Source organism: Coprinopsis cinerea, assembly GCF_000182895.1.
Source record: "Coprinopsis cinerea okayama7#130 chromosome 5 map unlocalized cont3.5, whole genome shotgun sequence".
Lineage (NCBI taxonomy): Eukaryota > Fungi > Basidiomycota > Agaricomycetes > Agaricales > Psathyrellaceae > Coprinopsis > Coprinopsis cinerea.
Window position 1 is genome coordinate 762,664 of NW_003307540.1, and position 17,791 is coordinate 780,454.

The 17,791-nt window shown below is 51.4% G+C and overlaps 6 protein-coding genes across 6 annotated transcripts; 4 read left to right on the forward strand and 2 right to left on the reverse strand.

The window, feature by feature from the left end:
• Nucleotides 1-686: 686 nt before the first annotated feature.
• CC1G_09940 (90S preribosome/SSU processome component KRR1) lies at nt 687-2,319 on the forward strand (the record flags this gene model as incomplete). Its single annotated transcript, XM_001841196.2, has 9 exons — nt 687-750; nt 810-834; nt 884; nt 934-1,077; nt 1,140-1,400; nt 1,451-1,591; nt 1,646-1,891; nt 1,946-2,029; nt 2,107-2,319. 9 exons carry the CDS (start codon nt 687-689, stop codon nt 2,317-2,319), a joined length of 1,179 nt encoding a protein of 392 aa, XP_001841248.2.
• A 554-nt stretch (nt 2,320-2,873) lies between these two features.
• On the forward strand, nt 2,874-6,038 carry CC1G_09939 (hypothetical protein; the record flags this gene model as incomplete). The annotated part of the gene is made up of 13 exons (XM_001841195.2): nt 2,874-3,055; nt 3,127-3,746; nt 3,821-3,989; nt 4,054-4,162; nt 4,221-4,468; nt 4,531-4,590; nt 4,655-4,839; nt 4,889-4,948; nt 5,005-5,219; nt 5,279-5,346; nt 5,411-5,453; nt 5,516-5,560; nt 5,622-6,038. The coding sequence occupies 13 exons, from the start codon at nt 2,874-2,876 to the stop codon at nt 6,036-6,038; spliced, it is 2,421 nt and encodes an 806-aa protein (XP_001841247.2).
• Nucleotides 6,039-7,554: 1,516 nt separating this feature from the next.
• Nucleotides 7,555-8,960, forward strand: CC1G_09938 (hypothetical protein; the record flags this gene model as incomplete). Its single annotated transcript, XM_001841194.1, has 4 exons — nt 7,555-7,678; nt 7,734-7,900; nt 8,033-8,470; nt 8,529-8,960. The coding sequence occupies 4 exons, from the start codon at nt 7,555-7,557 to the stop codon at nt 8,958-8,960; spliced, it is 1,161 nt and encodes a 386-aa protein (XP_001841246.1).
• Nucleotides 8,961-9,681: 721 nt separating this feature from the next.
• On the reverse strand, nt 9,682-11,630 carry CC1G_09937 (hypothetical protein; the record flags this gene model as incomplete). Its single annotated transcript, XM_001841193.1, has 5 exons — nt 9,682-10,913; nt 10,968-11,052; nt 11,104-11,193; nt 11,244-11,371; nt 11,432-11,630. 5 exons carry the CDS (start codon nt 11,628-11,630, stop codon nt 9,682-9,684), a joined length of 1,734 nt encoding a protein of 577 aa, XP_001841245.1.
• A 619-nt stretch (nt 11,631-12,249) lies between these two features.
• Nucleotides 12,250-13,099, forward strand: CC1G_14566 (tRNA specific adenosine deaminase; the record flags this gene model as incomplete). The annotated part of the gene is made up of 5 exons (XM_002911088.1): nt 12,250-12,312; nt 12,377-12,481; nt 12,584-12,813; nt 12,875-12,978; nt 13,035-13,099. 5 exons carry the CDS (start codon nt 12,250-12,252, stop codon nt 13,097-13,099), a joined length of 567 nt encoding a protein of 188 aa, XP_002911134.1.
• Nucleotides 13,100-13,222: 123 nt separating this feature from the next.
• On the reverse strand, nt 13,223-16,485 carry CC1G_09936 (prolyl oligopeptidase; the record flags this gene model as incomplete). Its single annotated transcript, XM_001841192.1, has 19 exons — nt 13,223-13,304; nt 13,353-13,491; nt 13,540-13,671; nt 13,729-13,747; nt 13,810-13,898; nt 13,952-14,019; nt 14,077-14,108; nt 14,169-14,323; nt 14,380-14,476; nt 14,527-14,775; nt 14,831-15,017; nt 15,069-15,166; nt 15,226-15,338; nt 15,400-15,505; nt 15,619-15,777; nt 15,835-15,927; nt 15,982-16,055; nt 16,108-16,180; nt 16,237-16,485. 19 exons carry the CDS (start codon nt 16,483-16,485, stop codon nt 13,223-13,225), a joined length of 2,214 nt encoding a protein of 737 aa, XP_001841244.1.
• Between the last annotated feature and the right edge of the window lie 1,306 nt (nt 16,486-17,791).

Genomic DNA, 17,791 nt, shown 5'->3' on the forward strand with positions numbered 1-17,791 from the left:
TCTGGATCCACCCTGGGGCAAATTGCGGCACAGATCTTCTAAACAATCTCCTGGAATTGTTGAAAGATTTGAGATCACTGGGCCTCATCGGTATTGGGGATATGTGCTGTGAGGAACAACTTTTCAAAGAGCTTCATCAAATGTCCCAGGAGCAAAGAGTGTTGCCTTTATTGCGCAGACTCTGCCTGAACAACCCGGTCGGCCACCCGGTCACATACGCCATTTTTTTTGCAATTTACTGAAGATCCCAGGCCCATCCCGATTTTTTAGGACCGATCTCTGATGCATACTCACATCTGAGCACAGTGAGGTATGTTCGTGGAAACACCCAGGAGCTGTACGAGAGAGCTCCTGGTCATCCCACCTTGCGGTACTGATAGGAATGAAAGGTTCTACAAAGTCGATCCGGAATCACAAATCTATCTAGACAGGATCATGTAACCGATACCCACCATTACCCTTCTTGTCCCTAAACGCCGACCAGTACGACAGATGAGCGCCTATTTCTTAGAGGTCCAAAATTGGCACGATGGTCCCACGCTCGGAAATTTCCCAATTGGCCACTGCCGCTGCGCGGGTTCGAGCCTCGGCATTGTTCACTTTCTTCTCCGACCAATATCTCGTATTTTCGCCCATCCACAATCAACAAAGTAGACTTCTTTCCAAGGGGCGAGATATCATAAACGATGGCAGAAACGACAGAGGCACCAAAAGAGAAAGGGAAAAATAAGGCGCATCGCAAAGACAAACGTGAGTTCGATACAGGTCCTGTTCTAGTTCCTTTGCTGAAGGAAATATCGGTTTTCTAGCATGGGATACAGATGATATTGACCAGTGAGTCTCATTTAAAGCATTTCCTGGGTAATTACTAACGCACCTTTAGTGTAGGTTTCTTTTTAAGCTCGACTGTCGCACCTTCTGAACAGTGTCCAGTGGAAAATCGAACCCTTCAAACCAGAAGACAACAAGGGTGGAACATTCGCTGAAGAGTCCTCATTTGCAACGCTTTTCCCAAAGTATCGTGAAAAGTATCTGCGAGAAGTATGGAGTGCGGTCACCAAGGCTCTGGAAGTTCATGTACGTTTGCCAAACAGCTAGGGACCTAACAGACTGAACGAACATCGGGTCTCATTTACTAGGGAGTGGCGTGTACATTGGATCTGGTCCACGGTTCTATGTCTGTACGGACAACGAGGAAGACCTATGACCCGTATATTATCCTCAAAGCTCGCGATATGATCAAACTCATGGCCCGTGGTGTTGCTCTGAACCAGGCGGTGAAAATCCTTCAAGACGACATGGCCTGCGATATTATCAAGATTGGGAACCTCGTACGGAATAAGGAGCGCTTTGTTAAGCGGAGACAACGTATCATTGGACCTGACGGGAGCACGCTGAAGGTGTGTTTGTTGGCCAGTGTGCGAGGAGCAAATCTAATGTTGTATTCTAGGCCATCGAGCTGCTCACCAACTGCTACGTCCTGGTCCAGGGAAGCACAGTGAGCGTGATGGGTCCCTTTAAATCTCTAAAAGAAGTGCGGAGAATAGTTCTCGATTGCATGAAAAACATCCACCCTATTTATCGAATCAAAGTGAGTTCCATTCCCATTCAGGCCCATGCTCCCAACCCTTACATCGACCTTTAGGAACTCATGATCCGTCGTGAACTCGCCAAAGATCCAAAACTTGCAACCGAGTCCTGGGACCGCTTCCTGCCTCAATTCCGCAAGCGCCACCTCAAAACGTCAGAAAAGACGGCCAAAAAGAACGAAAAGCTCAAGGAGAAGGAGGAGGCCAGAAAGGCCGCCGGGCTGGATCCTGCAGAGGCAAGCAAGACGGAGAAGAAGAAGAAAGTCTACACTCCATTCCCTCCTCCGCAGCTTCCCAGAAAGGTGCGTTTAGCGTAAAGAGCTGTGCCAGACGTGTGACTCATTGCTCCTGTCCAGGTCGATCTACAATTGGAGTCCGGAGAGTACTTCCTCAAGGCGTCCGAGAAGGCCGCGAAGGAGGCGGAGAAACGGAAACAAAAGGTGCGTAACGCCGCGCACTATATCGACTATCTTTGCTCATCCAACGTTCCTTTTAAATTCGCTTATCGTACCTGCAGCAAATGGAAGTCACGGAACAACGCAAGGCCGAACGTGCAGAGGCATTTGTCGCCCCCGCCGAGCAGGCTGCACCGACTGTCGAGGAAAAGAAGAAGAGGAAACGCGCAGCGGCCGAGATGGAGAAAGAGATGGATGCAGAGGAGGTCGAAGGCTCCGAGAAGAAAAAGAAACGCAAAAAGGAGAAGGAGAAGCGGCGGAAGGAAGATTCCTAAGGGTTATGGGGATTGACCTGCTACGATCTTTTTCTGTATCTTGGTTCACCCTAATGGTTCAGTATCTTCGTACTTTCAGCCGCTCATGGAAGTATGCACGAAGTCGTCTGGTGCGGAATCAATCTCGGCGTTTGCAGGCTAGGATGACAGGTGCACTGACTCGATATGGTTTCGCAATCTATGGAACGTCTGGTTTGGGACAACGGCTAGAGTTTTCATATCTCTCTGAAGGGCTTGTCCCCCTCTAGCTACCCTGTCCTTGTTCATGCGACCATCGCGGAAAGTACAGCTCCGTGGCACATCTACGCCGCTCACTACCCGAGAAAGAGCGAGGTGCCTTTTTGAAGCTTGGCGTCACCCTCGAGGCCTGTGGCTCGATCGCTCATGGACATACCGCACAGGCCTGTGTACGAAACTGGAACTACCGGTGTGTAGGGTGATATCGGGTTCCAGTGACCGTTCCAGAAGAATGAATGTTTGCGGCGTGCTAACAATACCACGTTGGCAAGTGGCTATTTAGTCACCTCCTGAGGGGACGTAGTCACCCCGACCCAATGTCGCGTAGGGAGCTGCAGAATATTCTCATTCCTCCTGGGCTTGAAGCCCGTGCGGAGGATGGGCACGATTCCCCTTCCAGCTCTCGCTCTTCCAGCCCTTCTTACTATTCTCCTCATGTGTGGCCAACTGATACCCGCTATGAACCAGCGCAGATTCCTGTGATCCCCCTCTCAACTCAGTCAGCCTCGATGGGCGGCGCGATGAGACGCGGCCCGTCGTAGGACCTACGCCCATTCAACAGTATTCTAGATTCACAAACTCGTCCTCCCATGATGAAAACCGCTCACCAGACGACTTTGACCCCTATCTCCTCGTCGCCAGTAGACGCCCATCTCCTCATGTCGAAGACGTCCTCCCCTCACGCTCTCCCGATCCGGTTGCCAATGAGACCTTCGTTATCGACTTCGATGCCCGCGAAGGTCAAGGGCGACAGCATACACGCGACCTTTCAAACACTTCCACGCAACCTGACACTCCTTTCGGCACCTCTCGTCCGTACAGAGACCGTTTTCCATCCGACTGGGAGACAAGGCCTATCAAGCTACCCCGCTCACGTTCGCCCAGTCTTTCGAGCTCTTCGAGCACCCCTTCGAGGAAAGGTGTCCGGAAGTTCTTACTCCGGCCCTCCCTCGCCTCGCTTTCCTCAAGGGACGGCCCTAGACATTTCGAACGTCCCCAATACAAACGGTTCATCATTCACCTCGCACTATGTGGTGCGATCTACCCAGCCCTCCTGGTTGCAACTATCCTCGCCCATGGCAAAACAATCTTTTGGGCTCGATTTATTACGGCTGCTTTTACTCTGGCGGCTGGCCTGGCTTTAGCGTCGAGCCTAGTTGAAATGGCGAAGAGGATAGCTGAAGCAGCTGGTGAGTGGTTTTGCAATGCCCACAATAAGCTGGGGGCGATACTGATGATCGATGACGCTTGTATTTGTATGAAGTATGGGCGACAATCATACATCAGACGAAGTTCGAGGGGAGCCCTGGTATCCGAATGAAGGACTTGGTTGGGTATGCGCGGAGTATGGGTAGTGCGTGGTCTGGTCTGTGTCTGCTGTGGGACAGACATGCGTACCCGGGCGCAGATAGGGATACCAGGAAACGATATGAGTGAGTTGTGTTGTGACTTTGGGCAAGCCTTTCGTCCTACTAATCGACCTTGCTTTTTTTCCAGCTCTCGTCACTGGCCGCTCTACATCTGGTTTTATGTCCTAGTGACTACTTTCAGTCTGATCCTACCCTTCTTACTCGGTCGTGCTGTGGACATCGATGTCGAGGCTGTTGTAGGTGTTTGCAAACGATTTGGAGAAGCACGCCACTAATGGGGCCCTCGTGACGCAGGAAGCGCTGAAACCCTTCAATGTTGCCGTTTCTAACGGGGACCTTTCAGATCTCGATGTCGAACGCCTGCGGTCGCAAGGTGCTATGTTGTCGGTGGATTCGGCTTTACGGTGGACCCTATTTACACCTCAAGGCGATCCACTGCCAGTAGCCCTTCAGTCGGCCAACCATACTGTCTATTTTTCTCCACCGGACACTCTTGAAATAGATGGACTTGTACCAAAACCCATAGAGTCAGGTCTGTTGCGGTAGGTTAAGCCTCGTCACGGTTTCGCCTTTAGCTGAAGAAGACTGATACATTTTCCATGAGGGTTCCACGCTGGGGCATACGAATTAACTGTGTGCCCCTTTCCAACGGGAAAGTGAACGTGTATGTCCACAAATGCTATCTGCTCACAGTGATCATTCTGACGCATGCGTTCCCTCCTGGATAGCGTTCCGAGAGCGGAATCGGGTGCAGCATATGTCTTCACGACACGCGAAGACCTGCAGGCCATGTTCCCCGAGCTCAGTATCCCAGTGCCGGAGCACCGTTCCAGGCCGTTGATCTACTCGTCCGTTATGGCTCCTAATGATAGTTTACCTGCTGGTATGGATTTGGAAAGCATCGTACTTGGAGGTAAGATCCTGTCCATTCTATTCTGTGGGTCACTGCTGAGAGGATGTAGCCCGATTCAATGATACGGGCGAATCATTGTCTGTTGCACAAATGTTTCCTTACCATGCCAGTAGGTGTCAATGATGCTTGGTGGGCGTCATAGTAAGCTGACGTTCGGTTGAAAAGGCGAAAGGTTTCTCGCATTCAGCACCACGCTAATCCGGCTAAATACCGCATTCGCTCCGAACGGCGATTTCAGTCATTCTATCAGTATTTCCTCCGGCGAAGTTGGCTACGATGCGGTCAATTGCCTTCAGGTATACGAGCCATGGTTGGTTGAAATTCACTACGCCAATAATCTGCCACCGAAAATGACTAGAATATTGGAGAAAAAGCCGTTGGTAAGTGGTTATCATAGGTGGGTCTCCAATTAGAAACCCTTACGTTTCTGTGGTTGCAGGGTGATGCGAAGGGTGATATCCCGGATGGTGTTGCCAGAAGCCTTGATTCGCGAAGAATGAGTAACGTGTTAGTGGCTTGTCATGGTTTCGAGCTTTGTTGGTGCAACGCTTTATTGATTCCATTTACCCAGGTTCGATATCTTACAGCAAAATGGGATCAACGGGATGTTGAAGGTTGGTATACCACCAATAGACCGTGTCGCTACTTAGTGGTTAATCTTTGGTTTGGTCAACAGGATTATAACGTGGCTGGTTCATCGCGTTATGCCCCGTCGCCTTCGGTGAGTATACTGGTGGCTCGGATATTTCGAGAGCGGCGGAAATGACGGATGTTCAAACCAGATTATCTCATTGACGGATGGCGAGCTGCAACCCCTGGGATATACTCAACTCGATGCAACGAGATACGCGCATCAGAAAGCACAGTCAGACGCGAAATACGTCCTATCGCATCTCTCTGGAGCGGAGCCGCTGGCAGCCCAGTGGTATCCTTATGAAAATCTGGCCACGGCTTCAATCAACGCAATCTGGTTCAGCGTCACGCTCGGTATAAGCATAGCTCTAGGAACCGTCGCCGCCTTTTGCACGCCGACACTTCCACTATCCCATCCTAGACGTGGTTTGGATCTGTATTCGGTCTTCTCTGCCCTGTACACTCGAGAGCTGCTGAGCACGAGGACCGGGAGGCTGCGGAGACAGATGGAACTGGAAGAGATCGAGGAGATATTGAGAGATAGTAGAGTCCGTTTTGTCAACTAATTGCTGGAATATTATAGACACCAAGAAAAGACCAGGGGTACCTTCCGATTGCCCGACTGTTGCCCATCTGAGGGCTACTCTTCCAGCGATTGCCTTATCTAGAAATACCTGTGCTAAATTCGGTTATTGACTAGTCAGCGAGACAAGATGCCAGTCGTCAGCCAGGTGTGGAATTCGCTGAGATAGTGCCACCCCATGTGAGGAGAAAATGGAAAATGCGACTTTTCCCATAAGTGTTTTGTCGGCTAAGATTGCGTTTCACTCAAACCTAGCTTCTGTCAGATGGGCATAGCTATGTACAGGAAACCTTGCATTAACCAGATGACTATCCTTTGTTTATAAGTTGAGACAGCACATCTGTCGATTGAGAAGATCATCCCGCTTGTTTGAAAGCAGCTCTGGTGATGAGTTCTGAGCAGGGTTTTCGACTCTGTTTCGAATCTTATCCCGTCCAAGGCCCACCCATGCCCTCACACCTTCTGTTTCAAGATTCAAAGGTATTGTATCGACTCAGAGACTACTGGCCCTCTCACTTGGGCTGGGTTTTTCGAAAGAATTTCAAGGTCTGGTATGTTCGTCCAGTCTCAGAGGCGTATGACCGTAATATCGGAGGTAGTGGACGACTTGGTAACGAGCGTAGTGATGGAAGATTGAAGCTGCTGGAACATCGAGGCAGCATGGCAACCTCGCCCTGAGTTCTGATTGGTTCGAAAACAAATGATCCCGGAAGGCATCATTGATCGTGGACCTCGGCCAAGAGACAACGGAGGAGCCAAGTATAATCTTGTTCTCTAAAGGCAACCTTTTCCTGGTCGACTGACATGACTCTTGGTGAAAAATAAAGGTGAGAATTCAACTCAACAGGGCGCTCAAGGTGTTGATCCAGCTTGATAGGAACATGTGAACATAGGATTATCTTGACGCATACGACGGTCGTGCAAACGACCAACTGATCGAAGAGAGGGCGACTTACAGACCCCGTCGTCTCACCCACTCCGTGGCCACAAAGAGTGCGCTCCTCTGCGCATCGTAGCATGTTAAGCTCGAAAAATGCTTGGTATCACGACGAGTTGGGTCAAACGATGAGGTGAATTGACAGGATCACCATAGAAATGGCCAGAGTTTGTTCAGTCCAGTGAGGCGCTGTCCAATCAGGAGTCACTCCGGGATCAAATGTCGTCCCAATGCCTCCCAAGGAAAACATGATGGCCCATTGCCTTGGGTTCTTTCCCATGAATTGGGCAATCAGTACAAATACCTGATGGTCGTTGCGACCGCCATTTGGTATCCTTCCCTTCCCTCCTTCCTCCCCATTTTTATTTTTTGTGAGTTGCCGCTGTCCTCGACGTCCAGAACATCTCTAACTCTTCCGCTAGCTGTTCCTTTTCTTTGGGCTTGCCCGGTTGCATCCCCCTGTTCATCGCTGGTTGCACCACTTTCAGTCACTTCACACATTCCTTCATTCAAGCAGGCTTAATCCTCTGGCAGCTTTCCTCTCCTTTACCAGTCTTTAAAAATGCACTTCTTCACGTCAACCTTGCTCGCTCTCGCAGCATCAGTCCCTCATTTGGTATCGGCTGCCCCAGCCATTGCATCCCCCGCCGTTCGAAAGCGTGCTGAATCCGACATCCTCGTGTTTAGTGAGTTTTTACCCCTTGGCAACCAGCGACATTCACCCTGACATCTGCCCCGCAGAGTTCGCTGATGTCCTTGAACAATTGGAGTCTGCGTTCTATGAACAGGCTATTGCCAAATTCCAGGAAGCCGATTTCATTGCCGCTGGATTCCCCTCTGCCAGCATTCCCGTTGAGCAATTCCTCAACATCCAGAAGGATGAGGCAACCCACTCTGTCGTCCTCCAGGTGAGTAGTTGCTATGTCAATCCAGTGTATCCTCTTCTCACAAATCATCTCCCATCTTTCGTTCGCATCTTCCCATCTCCCGACACTCACTGGACGTTTCCCATCATCGCCTGATGATATCTGCTCGAACAGGCCGCTTTGAGGTCTTTCGGTGAAGAGCCTATCACGAACTGCCGATTCAACTTCGATGCTGCTCTCACCGATGTCGCCACGATGGCCGCCACCGCCCGTGTTGTTGAGAACGTTGGCGTCAGCGCCTACCTCGGTGGTGCCACCCTCCTTACCGACCCCGTTCTCCTCACTGCCGCTGGATCCATCCTCACCGTCGAGGCCCGCCACCAGACCGTTCTGAACATCCTGTCCGGAACCGGTACCTCCGTGCCCAACCCCTTCGACTTCGCTCTTACTCCCAGTGAAATCTTGGCTCTTGCTGGGCCCTTCTTCGACGGGCCTTGCGACCTTGGTATCCCCGCCAACCCTGCCCTCAGCGTCACCAACACTGGCGCTATCGGCCCTGGTACCAGGTTGACCTTTGAGTCTCCTGCCATCACCCGCGGTGAAGATCAACAGGTACGTTTAAAATATGTATACCTCTTGTGTTCCGCTGTTTCTAATATCTTCTCTCCAGAACCTCTTCTGCCAGATGCTCGTTGGAGGCAAGGGCACCGCCATCCCCTTCCCCATCGACGACTGCGTTGTTCCCGACGACATCAACGGCCCCGTCGCCATCTTCGTCACCTCCGACGGCCAGCCCCTCGTCAACAACGTCCGCGACCGCGCCACCACCCAGCTCGTCGCTGGCCCCGCGCTCGCCTTCATCGATATTGCCCCTCAGACCATCGGCGCCATCGCCCGAGGCGGTAACGGGCAAGTCGTTTCCACTGCAACTACTACCGTCTCCCCCGCTGAAGCGACTGCTATCATCCTTAGCGCATCTGGCACTGTCCCTGCTCCCCAGCCCACTGGAACCGCCGCTGTCACGATCAGCGAGAGCGCCAACTTGGAGACTGGCCCCTCTGCTGACGGTGCTATCACCGTTAACGGCTGGGAACTGTTGTAGACTCATTCATCCCGCGGACGTTGTTCATATACACTCATCTTCATGGACATGAAACGAAACCCCCCCCCCCCCCCCACTTTCATCGCGATGATGGACTCGTTTTTTAATGTTAATGAATAGACAGGGGTTATCGATCATCCAATTGCTCTTCGAATCACGGATGGACTTGCTTTCTTTTCCCTAGATACCATTTTATTGCTTACTGTTTTCCTTTGTGGCTTTATGGACTGCGTCTTCTTCCCCTTCTTGACGAAGATCGTGCATTTTTTTTTCTCAAACTAAAGAGTAGTTTAGCTGCATCTTCATCGAGTCTTTTAGCTTGCTTTTTTTTCTTACTGTTGTCCACTTTCGTTCTGACACACCTGGGGAGGTGTTACTCTTATTTTCTACTCCGAGTCTTCTTGTAGTATGGTACCTTGTTTGCTGCAACCTGACGCAGTAGAAATAGGATAACATAAATCGCATCTACTGGATTCCAGCTCCTGAGACGGGTGAAAAGAGGTGACGGAGAATCGTCGATGCTCAGGAAGGAACTGGTATCATTAAGAAAGTTCGCTATGTATCATTTGGAACACTTCAACGAACAGGTATTTAAATAGTACAGCCTATGGATATTAAAGAGATCCGTGCTCCGTGAAAAAGTAATCTAATGAAGGGCTCGTCGAAGAAAAACGTGTTAGCTACTTTCCCCCTAAACCCAGCCTACCTGCCTTTCCTTACTCTATTCTGAATCAGAATCATCACTGTCCGAGGTATCGTCATCACTATCCACGTTCATTCCTCCACCTCCCGCGAGCGCATTCAACGAGATGGGTCCATCATTGTCGGCGTCGGGATATACTTCCTCCATGTCGTCGTCTTCATCGTCATCGCTTGGAGGGAAAACACCACCCATGTCCCCGCCCAGCTCCTCCTCCAGCGCTTCCTCCAGCTCACCTGCCAGGTCATCAACCGCCTGGTCTGGCATATCATGGAAGATCTCGTCCTCCAACATGGAGAGGTCTTCCTGGTTGGGCGCTGTCACTGGTGGTGGAACTGGAGCTGGAGCGGTGTTGGTTGGCACTTCGTCCCAATCATCTTCGTCCTCCGAATCCGCCATGGCATGGATGGCTGCCGCTGCCGCTGCTGCAGTAGGTGGTGGGGGCGGAGGTTCAACAACTGGAGGAGGCACGATTGCTGCTGCGGCAGCAGCCTTTGCCCTTTCTTTGGTCTGGCGCATTATTGCATTGGTAGAAGGAAGCGTGGGAGGGGGTGGTGGGGGTGCGAGTGCTGGAGCAGACTTGCCAGGTAGTGCCAAAGCTGGCGGTGCGGGTGCAGGTGGCGGAGGGGCAGGGTTGGCGGTAGCCTTTCCTTTGGCAGGCTTCGAGGGACGAGTGTTTGTGATGGAAGGAAATTCTTCCACGTCCTCTAGCAGTGCCCCTTCGAGGAAGTCGAAATCGTCTTGTTGTGATGACGCTGGCGCGGACGGACGCTTGGCCTTCGATGCAGCTGCTGCAGGTTTGGGGCGCGGAGGAAGGGATGCGGGAGGGGGCGGAAGGGATTTGGATTGTGTGGGAGCTGGGGCTGGGGGAGTAGCCCTGGACGAGGATGCTGCTGCAGTCACCTTCTTCTTTGGTATACTTTTCACGGGCCTCTTGCTTTCCGTTCCCTTGTTCGTCACAAAGTATCGCGGCTGGTGTTGCTTTTGCTGCTGCTGTTGGTGCATCAACTGCTGTTGGAGAAGAGGCAAGTCGTCTTCCTCGTCTTCCTCTTCCTCCTCTTTCTGGTATCGAGGCGCCTTTTGAGAAGACGACGTCGAGGGTTTGGGATCCGGCATTAGTTTTGCAATTTCATCGTCGATGTCGTCAATGTCATTGCTCGGTTCTTCATACTTGGTCCTCTTTGATGAAGAACTTGGTTGACTCCAGCTTGGGGGAGTCGCTGCTGCTGCTGTTCCTGAAGGAGCAGGAGAAGCTATTGGACGAAGACGTTGAGAATCTATGAAAGTAGGTGACGGGAATGACATACGAGTAGATTGATTAGCCATGATGGATTGTAGGCTTCGGTCGTATGTTAATAGAACACAACCATCAAGCTTCTCCAACGTGAAAGTCTGCCGAAACTGTCAGTATTCCATCCACTGTCCAGAACTCGAATTCCATACAGCCGTGTCTTCATCGTAAATGAGAACACAATCAAAGTTGTTCTTCGAGGGTATCATCTCATGGCCACGGAACATGACAGATTCATTCGGCTATGCAGTAATGTTAATTTAGATTCGCAGCACCAGGCGTTGTGGCGCACCTGCACACTAGCCTGCTCGACGATGACCGTCGTTTGCTCCTTCGTCGTTGAACCCCTGGGTGATTCCTTGGTCGTAAACTGAATCATCCCAGCCTTCGTCTGGTCGACAGACGACGGCTTATGGTTGTCTGGAGCAGGGGAATGTCAACATCATTTCCCCAGGTCAAAACCTCGGAACGTGAACATACATCTGAGCGAGTAGAAGTCCCTATCGGGTGGTTTGGACTTTCTCGTCCTGCCAGCAGCTTCGACTGGTGCTGGCGACGGCGCCCCAGATTCCCTCTCTGCCTTCCTGGCCTTCAAAGCTCTTCCCAACGAAGAGCCGACGTCGACCCGGTAGCGGCCTGGAGCTGGCATCCAGGAGTTCGAGCCGTTGGTGGTCGCCATTGGATATCAAAAGTGGTGCTCGACGTTCAAGATTGAGAGAAACCAGTGCAGCAACGGCGGCGGCGACTACAAGAACGACGAGAACAATACCAACGACCCCCTCCCAGGCTCGAAGACGTCCTGGTCCAAGTTATGGAACTTGTCCCAAGCCCGAGATCGGCACCTTTCCCCTGATGATGGGTCCATCATTCGGGGTTGCCTATGTAATCACTCCCTAATTTCTCTTCACAAAAACACAGGCCCTGGCTGTAGCACAATAGATCGTGAAGAATGTAGAGGTATGGCCATTTAGTAGACTCCTTGTCACAACAGACTGGAGGTCTACCATAAACCGCAGTGCGCTGAACACCGTCGGCGCCGAAAATCCATCGCCGTGACCGTCGGACTAGGACCGTATTCACTCACAGCTTTACTGTACTCCAGGCGGGATTTTCTACTCCGTTGGTCCACTGGCCGCTTTAATAAGTGGGTCCTTGGAACCAGTCAACATCTCCAGGGCTCGCCCTGAACCCTTTCATAGCGATAGGGGCTAAAGGCCTTAAAGCGGAACCAAATCGGAGTCCAAGATTGCCGTCCTTGCCGCCCGTTCTCGAAAATCCAATTTCTCTCCTTGTCAGCCATGCAACCTGCCCTCGACGAACGAGATCGTCATCTAAAATGGATGAAAGAGGCCATGAACATGGTATGCGTACTTACTAAAGAATAGAGAAAGGCCTAGATTGGATTCATAATTACTCCCCCAACAGGCCGAAGAAGCTCTGGCGGCGGGTGAAGTCCCCGTTGGATGCGTGTTTGTCAGAGACGAAAAGATTATCGCAAAGGCTCGGAATCGGACGAACGAGTTGAGAAATGTAAAGGACAATCTTCTCTTGTCTTCCTCTAAACTTCTTTCATTTATGATTCGATTCATGGACATTTGAACTCTAAACCCAACTGATCATGTCGTCACACAGGCTACACGGCATGCTGAGTTGGAAGCCATCGATTGCATCCTCAGCGATAACGAGTTGACACCCCAAAAGGGCGAGCCCTATCCCCTCTCCACGACCACCCTCTATGTCACAGTAGAGCCGTGCATCATGTGCGCATCGGCTCTGCGTCAGCTGGGCATTAAAGAAGTCTTTTACGGCTGTGGCAATGAACGATTCGGGGGGTGCGGAAGTGTGCTTGGTGTGAACCAAGAGTGAGGATCTATAACCACTTTCAAAAAAGGGTAGTTAAGACTGATTGTGAACCTGTCGTAGACTTCCCCATCCGCAACACCCACCATACAAAGCAACAGCAGGGTACTGCCGGGAAGAGGCAATCATGATTCTCCGTCGGTTTTATATCACCGAGAACACGAACGGTACGTTCGGCCTTGCGCTGTGTACAGCGGACGACGTACTCACCTCCCCCGTCAAGCGCCCAATCCGAGATCGAAAGCAAACAGGGTCCTTAAAACGCACATAGAGCCTATGGCGTCATGACCCCTGGTTATCGAAACCGAAGAGAAATGGTATCATTAGCCCCTAGTATCCAATCTCCGTAGTATACCTTCCAAAGTCCATTTGCGTATATCCGAAAAAAGCGAGCAGCATTAAAAGATCCTTTCACAGTTTGGTAGCCGTGTCCTTCCACTCCAGTCCAAGCGTCTTCGCGACGAAGCCCCACTTGTCCGCAGCTTCTTGCATCCTAGAACAAGATTTAGAAACGGCCATGGTACAGGTCACATAAACGCACCTCTTGGTAGTAGATTTACCAGCTCCATGCCCTGCCTTCTTGTCGACACGGAGGAGGATCGGGTTCGGGTTGTCAGCACGGAGATGCTGCAGCGTAGCAGCTAGCTTAAAAGAGTGGCTCGGAACCACGCGGTCATCGTCTGCATAGAGTCAGATAAAGGGGGAACGATGGAGCGGAAAGAACGCACGGTCAGCAGTGATCAGCATGAACGGCGGCAGTATCTTGGTGGGGGAGACGTTGTGCAATGGGGATATGGGGTGGATAAAGTCAAAGTCCTTGGGGTCATCTGGGTCTCCGTAGTCACTGATCCAAGCCCGCCCTGTAACCCGAAAGGTATCAGCCACAGACCGGGTTCAGCAACCCCAACTATTCTTACCGATGGTGAATTTGTGGAACTATTTTCGGAGCACCGGGGTCAGATGAAGTGCACTGGGAATGGAACAAAACGCGGACTCACCCGAAGCAGATCGTGTACTCCGACTTCTGCGACCGCGGCTCCAAAGGTCCCTTCAGGAGCTCTGTTCACACAGGCGGACACCAAGAGGCCTGCGAGCAGCGTCACTACCATCGCGCAAACAGCGGTGTAAGAACCAATATACCTCCGTTAGAACCACCGTTGATCGTGACCTTGCCTGGAGCGGCGATTTTATTCTTGTGGAGGTACTCGCTGAGTCCATTCGTTAGCATGAACAAGGAAAGAGCACGGTAATCAAACGTCACTCACGTTGCAGCAATAAAGTCGTCGAAGCAGTTGTGCTGGGAATCAGGGGATGTTTTTAGACGGTCCCTATCGCGGTCATTTTAGATGGTGCGTACCTTTTTGTCTCTGTACCCGCCTTCATGCCATTCCTCTCCAAACTCTCCTCCTCCTCGGATATTAGCGATCGCATAGACACCGCCGTAGGTCTTCAGGAAGGTGAGAATAGTGGGGCTGAAAGATGGGTTGATGGAGATGCTGAAGCCGCCGTATCCTGGGGAAGGGGGTGTGTTAGCTGAAACTATAGGTTACCAACCACCATATACTGACCGTATTGAATTGCAGGAGCAGTGCCATCAATAGGAGTGGATTTGTGGCGAACGATAAACATGGGAATCTTGGTTCCATCCTTGCTCTCGTACCAGACCTGAGAGAACAGTCAGCAAACAAGTGGGAACACGTCAACCTGGAAAGTACCTGTTCAGCCGAGAACTCCTCGGGATTGAGACCCTTGACCTTGGTCTGGCTGTAGATACTCCATCGCTGCCCTTCAGGCGCTGTGAAGTCATAACGTCCAAGAGTACCGGGTGTAGTGAAACCAACAGCGTTGATGAAGAACCAGCTGTCGCGATAGCGGGCAGTGATCGTCAAAGCACCAATGAAGTCTGGAAGGAGTCGCTCGAGCTCCTTGCCCTCTTTCGAGTATACGTATGCCTCGTCTTTGACCTACGAACGTCGGCATCACTATGACTGAACGCACAATTCTGAAGAATGGACGTACGTTGCGCTTGTAAGAAACGACAAAGTTTTCGCCCTTGTTGACGGCATCGATGCTGTTCAAGAAGCCGTCGGTTTCGGGAACGAAGTCTTTCCTTTCGTTGCCCTTCGAAATGTCGATCGTGATAGCCTTGTACTTGGGAGCCTTGTCATTAGTTCGGACGACGAACACGGGACCGTAGTTCGTGACACTTTTGAAGGTGGTAAGATTCGTGCATCTGGTTTAGGGCTAAGGCACCCACTATTCGTATTCTGCCTCGTATTCGTTGACGACCTTGTTCCATTTGAATCCCTTTTCGATGGAATCCTCTTTGAGCTCCGCGATCCAGAAGAGGTTTTTCTGAGAAGGGACCGATCAATGGGGATGACCGCAATCATAGAGAAGAACCGGTGACATACCCTCGAAGTGTCGGCCACGACGGTAAGGACAGCGTATTTGTCGTCATCGGTGATCTCAATACCGTACATCCACTCCGGTTCATCCTTATTATGGTAGACCAAGACATCTTCCGCTGAACACGAGATACACACTGGGTTAGTGCTCTGCCGGGGACCAGGAATCTGGATACTCACATTGGGGTGTATTGACGCGGTGGTAGTAGAGCATAGCATCTCTGTCTCCTCCAGTCTCGATACCAGATCCGTTGACCTTCTCGCCTTTGCTGCGGTCTGGCATTCTCTGCAGGGCAATTAATATTCAGAAAAGGCGAGGAAAACGAATTAGGAAAGCACGACGAAATGAAATGGAGTAAGCATCGCAGAGAGAGAATTGCAAAGGCTGAAGTAACTTACCTGGTAGAAAAATCCCTTCGAGTCCGGCGTCCATTTCAAAGAGGAGAACTTGACAAACTTGAGGACCTCCGGGAGTCGTCCGTTATCATTTGCTGCCTGCTCCTTGCTAGCAAGGGGGGAGTCCGTTCGCCTGACATAGACCGTCGTAAAGTCACTTCCCTACGGATTCCGTACGGTTAGGACCGATGGGGCCGGTGAAATGGTGACAAAGCTCACAGAGTAGGAGATACCGTAAGCGTAGTATTCACCGGAATCGGAGAATGCGTGGGTGCTAATAGAAGCAGTTCCGTCGTCTGAGAGCAGATTTTGCTGTTCACAATGATTAGCTTTATTTATATATGGCGATTCAAATAACAGTCTTACATCCAAGAAGACTTCTCCGTTATCAGCCCCCTTTGACCGGTCAGGTAGCTGGCTATCCTTGGATCTGAACATGACTACAAACGTTGGTCAGTCATCATGGCGCCGCTCCACGACGAAGCTGCGCACCATCCTGCGGTTGGAGGCCTGTGTTGTGGAACCAGTACCACCGTTTGTCGTCTCGAAGGATAGGAGCACCCGCCTAAGCCAGAATTCAGTTAAAACGTCCATGAAGAAGGTAGAAGACGCGCGTCGTACCCTTGCATAGTCCTGGCTGGCCAAAAAGGCATCCTCTAAGCGCTTACGGTGGGGATATTCGTCGATATAGGCCCGAGTATAGGCTTCCTGCGCTGTAGTCCATTTGTCTGTTTCTTCTGTGTATTCCTCCATCCACCGATAGGGATCTGGGACCTTGACCTCGCCCTTGGAGGCGCTCTTGTATGTGTCGACATGATCGCTCCGTCGCGCTGGAGGATACGTGTTGGGCGTCCAAGCTTTGGCCGCCATTGTTCTGCAATACGGTCGTAGACGATCTCGAAGCTGCCAGACGCGTCTAGCAGCAAGAGTTTGGGGGAAGAGTCGGACGAGCATCGTCCATGGACCAGGTTTTATATAAGATGCGCAACGGACCGGAAGCGGAAAGACGCTTGGGTTCCGTGGGCAAACCGGTAAGCACAGCTTGTCTTCGAACCGCGACCATCTCAGGACGCTATCGATAAATCTTTCCCCCAGCTGACACAAACCGGTGTTTCTTTAGGGGCTCCGAGTATTGTTACAGGGAAATGAACGCCATTCTCGTCTTCCTAAATCGCGTCTCACACGCCAGGCACGGCCTCTGTGGGTTCGAAATCGAAACCTTGACAGCTTTTTGCTTGCACACGAATGTTGGACCCCAAGGCCCCCTGACACAGGCCCATACATCGGGCTCTCTCTGACTGTTTCCAACTCGAGGGGAGAAACGTAATTATCAATCCTACGAGCGCCGAACTATACGAACTGGGTCGCCTTCATTTCAACCGGCGAAACCTCGAGACGGTATCACCAGTGAAGATATTTCCAACATTAAATTCCCAATCTTGGTCTCATCTCGGAAGCAACGAGGTCAAAAGGGACCCTCAAATAACGACACACTGTTTTTGAAGAAATCGGACCGCGTGACCCCTTGGAGGAATAAAGCTGTCTCATTCCAGGGTTCGTTCTAACCGGAATTTCAGAATAGGGCACCTTGGGACACCCTCATGGAAGCACGGAGCCAGCACCCTCTTTGGGGTTGAACACGGTCTGTAGTGGCTAACGCCGCTCGAATGGAAGGTACACTGGAAACCATCGAACCCACAAACTGGCTGTGACTTGCCGTAGGGACAGCGGGACAGGGAACATCACGGAGCATAAGTTGCAGCCGCAGCTTTGGCTGCTATCTTTGTCACTGTTGGCACTCTCTCGTTGCCCGGTCGGAATGTCGGCATGGAGCCTTTATGGTCGGGTTCCTGTCGAGGTCAAGTTGAGAGTGATTCCGCGGTCGTTAATGCATTGCGTTTCCAAATCGCACACATTTAAATCACCGTCATTCGGAGAGCCACCAACAGACTTTGAGGGGTTCCCATGTGGCAGGGGATTGAAATTCCCTCCTTACCCGTCTCTCGACCTTCTTTCGATTCAAAGCAAACCTGACATTTGCCGCTCCGCATTGGATTGATCAAAGACCCGCCGCCACGCTGTGCGGTCATGTTGGAGATACACTGCTTACCGGTTCTTCGACGGATACAGTATCTTGGCTACAAAGCCCCAAAGCTGTGGTAAGTAACCTTGAGCA